Source organism: Aedes albopictus, chromosome 3 (assembly GCF_035046485.1).
Source record: "Aedes albopictus strain Foshan chromosome 3, AalbF5, whole genome shotgun sequence".
Lineage (NCBI taxonomy): Eukaryota > Metazoa > Arthropoda > Insecta > Diptera > Culicidae > Aedes > Aedes albopictus.
The window spans coordinates 317,250,744-317,262,377 of NC_085138.1; the positions used below are offsets into that span (position 1 = coordinate 317,250,744).

At 41.6% G+C, this 11,634-nt stretch overlaps 1 protein-coding gene across 1 annotated transcript; it reads right to left on the reverse strand.

Annotated features, from left to right (window-relative positions):
• Positions 1-370: 370 nt before the first annotated feature.
• LOC115260112 (toll-like receptor 2) lies at positions 371-11,227 on the reverse strand (the record flags this gene model as incomplete). Its single annotated transcript, XM_029861007.2, is given in 5 exon segments — positions 371-899; positions 1,012-1,139; positions 9,016-10,901; positions 10,958-11,072; positions 11,136-11,227. Coding segments are annotated over 5 exon segments (2,636 nt in total), but the record flags the coding sequence as incomplete, so codon positions are not given.
• Positions 11,228-11,634: the final 407 nt, after the last annotated feature.

Below are 11,634 nucleotides of genomic sequence, written 5' to 3' on the forward strand. Positions count from 1 at the left end.
GGTAGCGATACCTGAACAAAGGCCTACAATAATGGACATCGGATAAACTAATAGAGTTAATAAACTATAGAGGACGAATGTCGCTTCTGTTCCCTTTGTTCTCGTTCGCAAACATGTCGGGTATCTATCTGTCAAACTGCATACTTTTTCGCTTTGACACTTATAGCCCGGCCTATCTCCGCCAGCAAGAGATGTTTCGGCAACGACGCCAGCGACATTCGTCCTCTATAGTTTATTAACTCTATTGATAAACTTTAGGAGACCGACGAAAATGGAACTGTGCACGCATCAATCATAAAACTATGCTACAATCATCAATACAAGAGAGGTGAGTCGAATACTCTGTTTTCTTTCGATAATAATGCTCCGATTCGGTATGACCGCATGGTATCACAGTTTATTCATGCAAATCATGATTCAAACATATCGTACTCTGGATATAATACGGAAACGTCTAGCTGATCGACCAATCCTCAATGATCAATCACGCCGTACTTTCCTTTGCCGTGCTGCTGCTGCTGCTATTGCTTTTCCTTCTTTCGCCTCCCAAGGCACTTTTATGACTCTCCTGTTCCCACACTGCGCTCTCGCCGATCGCATTCCGGAGTCGCTTCCAGAACAGATTGCGCTCTTCGATGAGCGACTGGGGGTCCTTCTCTTTGCTTTGCTGTTTCCGGTTTCGACTTTTCTTCTTGGACTTTTCTTTCTTGGATTTACCCTTTACGTCGTCCGTTTCTTCTGAATTTGCGGCGACACCGGCGGACCGCTGCTCCGATGGCTGCGGCCAGATGATGTAGGTTTTGGTTTTCATCAGGTATTGGAGCGTTTTGGATCGTTTGATTTTTGGGATGTCTTCCAGCAGGACCAGAATCAGCTGCTCCCGGCAAGTTTCCAACAGCCTGTGGACCAGAATGATATTCAATTAGTTTTCCTAATCATATAAAACATTTGAAATTGCGAGTTGGATAGTTAATGAAGTGTTGTATCCGTTGTCTGTGATAAATTTCTCACCTGTGTTGTGCAAGATGCATCTCAAACTGACACCAGTGGCTGAGAAGAAAGCTTTCGGACATTACTAGTAGTAATGTTCTTGATTGATCCATACAGTAGATAATGTTTTCAAGTATACTCACTCCTACCTGAAAATAAACAAAACCGGATTCTCGTAGATACTGGTTTATTGAACATGATTGGAAAGATGACTTCGTCATATTATCAGTTTTGAAATTATCACGTGGGACCTTAAGAACTGTCTTCGTACGTCCCTGATCATTTTAATAGCAGTGCACGCTTCAGTGTACACTCAAGAAACCGAAACCGCAAACAGAATAAAAGACCATGAAAAAAAAATGTGATTGCTAAGGCGCAAGAGAGTATGGGACAGAATGAGATGCGGAGATTTTACAAAACCGACAATAGCGAATGGAGGAAAACAACGCCCTCTATCGTCATGTGCAACGACCGTGATGGAAATTCGCTAACAGAAAAAAAAACAATGGTGGCTTCTATAGGAGGAGACAGTACTTCTAGGAATTGTTGAACGGTGGGTAGAGTGGCAGACACAATTCGAATCGACTACGACGGACAAGATGTGAAACCTCCAACGCTAGACGAGATCAAGGTAGTCTCGAACTCAACTGAACTGAAATTGAAGAGCTGCAGAACGACAAGGCTGCTGGGAAGGACGAATTTCCGACTGAGTTACTCAAGCATGTTTGTGAGCACCTGTATCAACTCTTATACTGTATTATATTAGATATCTCGCGCTCAGTATCATACGGGCGTATCTACAATGATCGATTTCTCTTCATCGATTTTCTCTTAGGCTAATAACTTGACCTGCAAATCATGTTTGGTTGTTTTTGTTGTTTTAGATGCTAGTCCTAGTCGTCCTCCACCGAAATACACCGAGAGATCATCCGAATATTGGTCGTATTTTCCGGAATAATCCGAAGAGAAAATCGACGAAGAGAAATCGATCATTGTAGATACGCCTGTATGATACTAAACGCGAGATATATGGGGCCTTTTTCGGTCTGCCAAATCAGATGAAGTCCCGTAGGCGGCTGAAGTAGACTAAACTCACGCTGTACAAAATTCTTCTCCGGTCGCTTTATACGGCCATGAATCGTGGACGTTGAGAGAAGTTCATCGGAGAGTCTCTGGGCTCTTCGGACGTAAAGTGCTGCGAACAATACTCGGTGGCAAACTGGAGAACAGCATCTGGCGGCGTCGGCTGAACCATGAATTGTATCAAGCATATACAGAGGTGGATGTAGTGAAGCGTATAAAACTCGACATGCTGCGGTGGGCTGGGCACGTAGCTCGTATGCCGGAGGAACGACAAGCTAAAACTATATGCAGCAGAGAACTAGAAAGAGGCCGTCGGCTTCATTGTAGGCCCTGCACACGTTGGCTTTTTGCAGTTGAGGAGGACCTAATGACTCTAAACGTGTTGGGCGAATGAAACCGATCGTCCGACTGCTTCACTCGGTGTAGACTCACCGCTACGAGATGTAGCCCGTCAAGTATCAAGTAAATAGGGTGTGTGTGCCATCAGTAATCTCACGCTCCCATTTTCATCCTATTCGAAAACAAGCGATTACGGCACCGATTGACTCCGTTCTTTTTGTTTTCATGGGTGCTCACTTCTAACAAAAAATACAAAAATAAGAAACAAAACAAACAGCGCTTCAATCCTTTGTTTTTCGTGGGATGAAAATGGGAGCCACATGCTTAATAAGGGAACCAATTCCCTACGATTCAGTGAAAAGAAATTAGGTTAGACAGATAATGACAGAACATGGTTATCCGGCCAAACTGATTAGACTGATACACGCAACGCCGGATAGATTTAAATCAAGTGTTAGGATCGCGAATAAAGTATCGAAAGGAGTCCAGAGGCCCTCAATCCTCCATTTGGGACCATTTGAATCTCGTTTGTGATCTTGGATGGACTAAAGCAGGGTGATACTCTTTCAAATTAACTGTTCAACATTGCACTCGAAGAAACGAATAGGAGGTCTTGTGCAGGAAAATGGTACTATCATCCATGGGCGTAGCCAGAAGAGGGCAGGGGGGGGGGGGGGGGGGCGTGCCCGTGCAACTTTTTACTCGACAACCACAGGAAATTTCACCAAGTATTTCTTCAAGAGAATCACTTCAATCTAATCATAAAATTTTACCAAACAACAAGCTTGGTTGAATGGCTAAATTTTGCGATATTTATTTATGGAATACAAAAACAGCATGACAAATATTCCAGATATGTATTCAATTCAAACAAACGTCATTCTAAGAGCAAAATACCTGGAATTTCTTTACGAATTCTTTCAAGGACATTTTCAGAAATTCCTTTATGCATTTATTCAAGAACTTCTTCAGGGATTCTTTCAGAAATCCCACAAGGAACTTCTCCAGGAGTTTTTTCCTTCGTGAATACTTCCATGGGCATCTTGTAGGGTTCCGATAGTGATTGTTTCGGGGGTTGTTCTAAGAAATGCTTCAAGAATTTCTTACACGATTCCTTCAGAAGTTTTTACAGATACTTCTGCAAGAATGCATCGTCGAATTCCTCCTGGAATTTGCCCATAGCTTCCTTCAGTAATTACATCATGGATTTCTCCAGATAATTTTTCAAAAGCTCCTCTATGGGTTTTACCATTCATTCCTCCGGGAATTTCTTCTGGGATATTTATAGAGGTTCCTCCAGTGATAGTTCCAGTGCTTTTTTCTAGGATTCCTCCAGGGATTCCAAAGGAATGTCAACAGAAATTCTTTCAGGTATTTTTGCAAGTGTTCCTTCAGAGATTTCTTCAAGGATTACTACATACATTCCTTAGGGGATTCCACTAGAGATTGCTCCAATAATTCAATCTGGAATAATTCGAAATATTTCAGCAGGAATATCTTCCAGAAACCCTTACAGAAAATTTTATCAGATTTTATCCAGGAGTTTTTTAAAACATTGTACAAAACATTCTTTTGGGAGTCCATCCAATGATTCCAACAATAATTCGTCCAAAAATTATTGCAGACATGGATTCCTTCATGTTTTTTTTCCTACAGAAACTCTTCCAGGAATTTGTTAAGAAAGATTTCCTGGGATTTCTAATGGGATCGCTTCCGAGATTCCTCATGGCAATTCTTTAAGAACTCCTCCAGGTTTTCCTTCAAGAATTCTTCCAGGGATTCACCCGGGGATTTCTTCTGTATTTCTTTCAGGAACAACTCCATGGATTATTTTAAAAATTCTTCCAAGGATTCCCCCAGGAACACTTTTTAAAATTCCTTCAGGACTTCCTTTTGGAATTCTTTCACGAACTCCTCCAGGAATTAATCCTGTGCTTGCTCCAGGGACTGTTTAGGGATTTCCTTAGGAATGCCTCTAGGAACTGTTTCTGGGATTCCTCCTGGGGTTGCTTCAGGAACTCCTGCAGGGATTTCTTCAGCAACTGGTACAAAGATTCCTCAGAGTTCGTCCACGAACTCTTCTTAGAATTTCTTCAGGATTTCTCTAAGGATTCCTGCAATTTCTTTAGGAATTATTCCTGGGATTCCTCTAGGAATTTTTCAAGGGACTCCTTCACGAATTTCTTCAGAGATTGCTCCAGGAACTATTCCAGGAATTCCTTAAGAAATGTCTCTAGATAATCCTTGTTTTGAAGTGATTCTAGCGATTCCTCCGCTAACCCCTCCAGGCATTCCTCTAGGATATCCTCCAGGGATTCCTCGATGGATTTCTCCAAGAATTCCTGCAGGGCATAATTTGGGAATTCCTTCTGTGTTTCTCTCTGGAACAACTTATTTTAAAAAATCCTCCAGAGAGCCTCCCAGGAACTATTTTTAGAATTCCTTCAGAAATTCCTCATATTCTTTAAGGAACTCCTTCAGGAATTAATCCAGTACTTCCTTCAGGAACTGTTTAAGGATTCCCTTAGGAATTCCTCTTGAAATTGCTTCCGGGATTTCTTTTCGAGTTTTTTCAGGAACTCCTCTTAGGATTCCTCTAGAATTTCTCAAAGAATTCCATCTGCGTTTTTCCAGGAATTATTACTGGTAATCCTCTACGAATTCCTTAAGAGATTCATCCGTTAATTTCTTCTGAAATTCCTCTAGAAGTTTTTCCAGGGATTTCTCTGGGAATTCCTGCATGGATTTCTCTAGAGATTCCTCCAGAAATTCAGCCAGAAATTCCTCTAGAGATTTCTCCAGGAATTCCTCTGGAGATTCCTTTAGTTATTCCTACTGGCATTCCTCAAGTATATCTTCCAGAGATCCGTCCAAGAATTCCTACAAGATATTTTTCAGAGATTCCTTCAAGACATCCTCCATGGTTTACTCAATGTATTCCTTCAGGACGTCCTCCAGCATTCCTCCAGTGATTCCTCCGGGATTCTTCCAAGAATTCCACTACGAATTCCTACAGAAATTTATCCAGAAAATCTTCAAGGGACTTTTTCCTGAGACTCCTATAGGAATTCCTCCAAAGATTTATCCAAAAATTACTTCAGGGAATCTTTCAAAAATTCCACCAGGAATGCTCCTAGGCATTCTTCCAGGAAATTTTCCAGGCAATCTTCCAGGGATTCCTCCTTGGATTCTTTAAGAGATTCCTCCAGGAACTTCATCAGGGGCTCCTCCAGGAGTTTCTCCTGGGACACCTCCAGAAATCCATGCAGGCATTTCTCCAGGATTTCATCCAGGAATTTCTACAGAGTCTCCTCGAGGAAATCCTCCAGGATTTTTTTTCAGGGATTTCTCCAGGAATTAATCAAGGAATTCCATCATAAATTATGTCAGCAATTCATCCACGAATTTTTCCAGAAAATTCTTCAAAAGTTATTCCAAGATTATCTCTAGGAATACCTTCTTGAATTTTTATCAGGGATTCCTCCAAGAATTCTACCAAATTTTCCTCCAGAAATTGCTGCAGGGATTCGTCTAGGAATTCCGCTAAAAAATCTAAAAGGAACTTCTTCAGGGGTTTTTTCAGAGATTTCTCCACGAATTTATCCTAGGTTTCTCCCAGGGATTCCTTCAGAAATTCCTTCTAGGATTTCTGAGAAATTCCTCTAGAAATTTCTCAGGGGATTTTTCAGAAGTTTCTGCTCGAGTTTCTGTAGAAATTCCCACAGAAATTCATCCAGTTGTAAGCATTTCTCCAAAGATTCCTCCAGGAATTCCTTGAAGGATTCCTCCAGCAATTCCCAAAGGAGCTCCTCCAAGAAATTCTTTAGAAATTACCCTAAGAATTTTTTAAGGAATTCCTTCAGCAATTTCTCTAGGAATTGATCCAGGAATTGTTTCTGGACATCCTTCAGTAATTTTACCAGCAATTTCTCCAGGTTTTTTTCCAGAAAATCTTCTGGGAATTTTTTCAGAAATTCTTCCTGGAAATTCTCCAGGAATACTTTCAGGAATTTTTCAAGGATTCCTCCAGGTATTTCTCCAGAAATTTCTCCATGAATCGCTTCAGGGATTTCTCAAGGGATTTTCCCAGCGATTCCTCCAGAAGTTCCTCTAAGGATTCCTCCAGCAAATCCTCTAGGGGTTTCTTCAGAAATTCTTCCAGGAAATTCTCCAGGAATACATTCAGTAACTTTTCAGGAATTTCTCTAGAGATTCCTTTAAGGATTTATTCACAAATTTCTACAAGTATTCCCCCAAGGATTGCTTCAGAAGTTCCTTCGAGGATTTCTCCAGGAATTCCTCCAGAAATTTCGCTAGAAATTCCTCCAGGATTTTCAAGGATTTTTTTTTTTCAGAAATAGAAAAATAATAGAATTCTCCCAGAATTCATCTAGAGATTTCTATATTAATGTATGCAATAACTATACCAAGAATTCGTCTAGAAAATCCTCCAGGAATTTCAACATGGCTTCTTCCTCCAGCAATTCTCCCAGGAATACCTCTTGAAATTCCTCCAGGCATTCCTCCAGGATTTTATCCAAGAATTTCCCAACAAATTTGTTCAAGGACTCCCCCAGGACTTTCTAGTGGAATTGCTCCATAAATTCCACTAGAAATTCCTCCCAGAATTTCTCAAGGGATTTTTTTCAGAAATAGAAAAATAACACAATAGAAATAGCAATCTCCCAGAATTTCGCTGGAGTTTCCTCTAGAAATTCATCCAGCAATTCCCACAGGAATACCTCTAGGAATTCCTCCAGGCATTCCTCCAGGATTTTATCCAGGAATTGCTCCTGGACATCCTCCAGAAACTATGTCAGCAATTCCTTCAGGAAATCCTCCAGAGACTCGTCCAGAAATTGCTTCAGGGATTCTTCCAGGGATTTCTCCACGAATTTCTCCAGGGATATACCCAGAGATTCCTTCTGGGAATCCTCCAGGAATTCCTCTAAGGGTTCTTCCAAGAATTCCTCCTGGAATTTATCAAGGATTTTTTTTCAGAAATTTATTAAGCAATTCCTCCCAGAATTCCTCTGGAGATTTCTATAGAAATTCCTCTAAGAATTTTTCCAGGGATTGCTCCAAGAATTCATCGAAGCAATTTCTCCAGGAATTCGTGCTGGGTCTCATCCAAGAATACTTCCAGGAATTACGCCAGGAAGTTGTTCAGACGTTTCACCAGGCATTCCTCCAGGAATCTCTCTAAAAAATTTCCCAGGAATTGCTTTAGGGATTCCTCCAGCAATTCCTTCAGGGATTTTTCCAAGAATTCCTCCAAGGATTCCTTTTGAAATTTCTCTAAGATTTTCTCTAGGAATTACTCAAAAGATTTCTTCTGATTTTTTTCTAGGGATTCCTCTCAATATACCTCCAAGAATTTTTCCGGAATTTTCTCCAAGGAATTCTCCAGAAATTCAGCTAGGATTTCCTCATGAGATGTCTTCAGATATTTATCTAGATATTCCTTCCATAATTTATACAGGAATTCCTCCAGGTAGACTTTCAGAAATTCTTCCAGAGATTCTACAGGTTTCTTCCAGGCATTCCTGTAGGAATTGCTCCAGGGATTGCTCCACGAATTCCTCAAATGATTTCTTCAGAAATTTCTTTCAGGTTCTCTTAAAAAATTTCATTCAGGAGTTCCTTCGGAAATTTCATTAATCCTTCAATCATCTTTTCAAAGATGTACCCAAGAACTTCTTACCTGATTGCCTGATGATTTTTATGAAAAAAATTATTTCAAGAATTTCTGAAGGAATTGCTTCAGCGAATATTATTAGAAGATAATTTTAAAAGGACTCATACAGGAATCAGGAAATTTTAGGTTAGTCCTCATAAAAGTTCGTAATTTCCAAAAGAGTTAGCTATAAGGATGCTAAGGATGCTTGCAACCACCATCCTCCCCTCACCGAAAAGCTGACTACGCCCTTGCTATCATCACATGGTCGCACATGTTCCTCGGCTTTGCGAACGATATTTATTGATCTTATTAGCGTCGATGGTTTGTCAGTGGAGAAACCTTAGGCCCCTCTAGCAGCTAGGATCGGCTTGACGATAGACTACCAAGAACTAAATACATGATTGCGGGTAGAAACAGAGGTAGGCATAGTGATGTTAGTGCTGAAGTAGTGATTGATGAGGATGTGTTTGAAGTTATTGAAGAATTTGTTTATCTTGGATCACTTGTGATGCGCGACAATGACTTTTTCCGTCAAGTGAAAATGCGAATTGCAGCTGCGAATAGAGCTTGGGTCCTGTAATTTGCACTTGCAAACGAAATTCGCTCTGTATAAGACGTTGATTTTCCCGGTAGCCCTTTACGGTCACGAGGCATGGACGTTAAATGTGTGGACGTCAAAACTTTATAAGTTTTTGAACGTAAACCTCTGTGGAATATTTTTGGCGGAAACCAGAAAAAGATGTTTGGCGCAGATGAATGAATCAAGAGTAATATCAAGTATACAAAGAAGTGAATAAAATACGGAAAACTTCAGTGGGCTGGATATGTAATGCGCATAGCGAAAACAATATTCAGTAGGGAACCACTATAGGGCACAGGACTCATACTTATTCTAAGATTAACTGCTAGGTTTATCCACTTACCTGGAAGTCCCTCTCATGCAGGCACACCGAAATGTCTTCGGTTTTCTCCAAATTCGGCAGCAGTTCATCCAGTACCCACTGCCGATCCTGCTCACTGTAGCTCACAAACACATCGTACATGTAGCAACCCCCAACGGACACCAAACTGTGCTTCCTCAGCAGGGCTTCGTTTTTGTGCTTCAGCAAACTCAACACCGTAGCATTCCGCACGATAATGCAAAAGTACTTGATGTACTCCCACTTGGAGATGTAGATGATGAACGCCACCAGGGCGAACCCGAAAAACATCAACGTAAACTTGACTATATTCGCCGTCGTGGAGCTGGGCGCCACCCCGAGGTTCCAGTTGTCCAGAAGCGTCCGATCGAATGTGCACCGTTCCTGCTCGAACAGGTAGAACTCCGAATTGTCCAGGTCGATGCATTTGTAGTCTTCCTCGTCGAAGTCAATGATCTGAATGTTAAGGTTGTATAGGGGATGATCTATGTATTCGTCGGAAATGTCGCTTTCTTCTTCTTCAGAGACGTCGGTGTCGTTGTTGCAATCGATACGGAAGAATCGGGATGTTAACCGGGAGTTCACCATGTTACGGTAGACTCTCGACGAGGGTCGATTTCGATTGTACTTGTCGAGACTTTCCTGGAACTTGGCCGTACTGCTATACATGGTCTCTACGTAACTGTGGATTACCCGAAACAGCACATTGTAGTCATCCTCCGCTTTGTGCAGTTCGTCCGACGACGGTGGGATAGATGTAGTTGTCGTAGTCATTTCCGACTGTAAACTTCTTGGTTGTTTTTCAACTGCAGTTGTTAATCGCAGTGCAGATTTATCTGTGGTACGCAACGTAGTCGAAGTGATTTCTTTCGCGTGTTCCCATACCTCACCTTGGGAAAATAGGTGGTCATCTAGGTAATCCACGTCCAAATCCTCAGTAGATAGGTCCTGAATTTGATTAACGATGCTCTGCAGAAGACACGCGATGACTTGAGAGGTTTTTGCCGCTAGTTCGATGAACTCGCGCAACAAGCAATGACATACGAAGCTGTTCTGCCCAATAGCGATGAACTCCACAGATGCCAGATCGTACAGCATTTCCGTTGTCAGTACGTTTATATTATTGGCGGAGAGATCCAAAATGAACAAGTTATCGTTACCTTCGAATACTCGCTGGTGCCAATTGCTAACATGATTGTTACTTAGATCCAGAATCTCCAAGGCTCCCATATTGGCGAAGGTAACGTTGGTCAACTGGTTGATATTGTTGTGTCCCAAAAGTAGAACCTTCAAGCTGATCATCCCGTTTAACCATTGAAGGTGCTTTACTGTAGAGTTTTCACAGACCAAGATTTCCAGGTTGGCGTTGAATCCCCGTGCTTCGCTGGCATCATGGTGAATCGCTGTCGTAATCCCTGGATTTCCGGATATGTCTAGCACCTTGAGGGAACCGTTCATCATCGACCCCACGATGATAGGTATTCCGGTGTAGCAAAGACTTAACTGTACGACCGCCACGCTGCGAAATGCTCTTGCACTGTACGACAATAGCTTGGTGTACGATAAGTCTAGGAATGACAGATTGCCCAACGGAATGAACACATCTTCGCTGAGGTCCAATCCCTCGGTTAGAGAACTGTACGGATCTGCCTGTTGCTCATAGCCTATGAGACCGCTTAACTGTTCCTGATTTATGTAGGACAAATCCAGATGGCGAAGCTTGGACAATCCGTTGAAATGGTTAGAATTGAGGTTCGTCAGGCTGTTGTGTGCAAGAAATAGTTTTACCAGATTTGGCGTATTGACGAACGCTTTGTTTGGCAGACTGTTAAAACCGCAATGGCGAAGGTCGAGGACCCGTAGATTTTGCAGAACTGGTAAGCTGAAAGCTGCAAAAGATCGAGTTTATTCGTATTCTGATTCTCTCTCAAAGGCCACTACTTACGGATCAGCACATTTCCCATCAACGACATGAATGAGAGGGTGCCATTGACCAAAGTCAGCTCCGATTTAGGCACCGCAGTTATACCGCTGAAGGCTAAGGACAAGTAAATCAGTCTCTAAAAAAATCAGATAAGTTTAAAATTAGAAATTTTGAACAACGCTATCGTACGCAAACAAACCTTCTGATTGTAATGACCCAGAAACGGCTTTATCTCGTTAATAAGCCTCAACGAGGAGTTGTGCGAAAGGTCCAGAAAGGTGCCTTCAATATCTGGAAAGCAAATCGGAAGGCCATTAGCTGTGTTTCGATCATCCAAGGCCATAATTATATTGACAGCATACAGGGGGATATACAAATACTCGTGGAAGTAATTTTCGCAATTGAGTTCAAATAATAAGCTTATCCGGGGTATTGTTTGGTTGATCGATCACAAACAGCTGCAGCTAATGGTAGACTTAATGCCGAACGAAAATGTTCGGATATTTTTTTCCGCTGGTATCATCATAAATCATACTTTTTGGACGTTCATTCGATAAGGCGCGAACAGCATTGATAAGCTGATGTAGTGATTTGTTTTCAAATTGTCATTGTCGTGTATTATTTGCACCGTAATTACATGACATACGTGAATCCAATTGATCCGTGTATTTACGTAGTCATAATTAAATTTTGGTTTA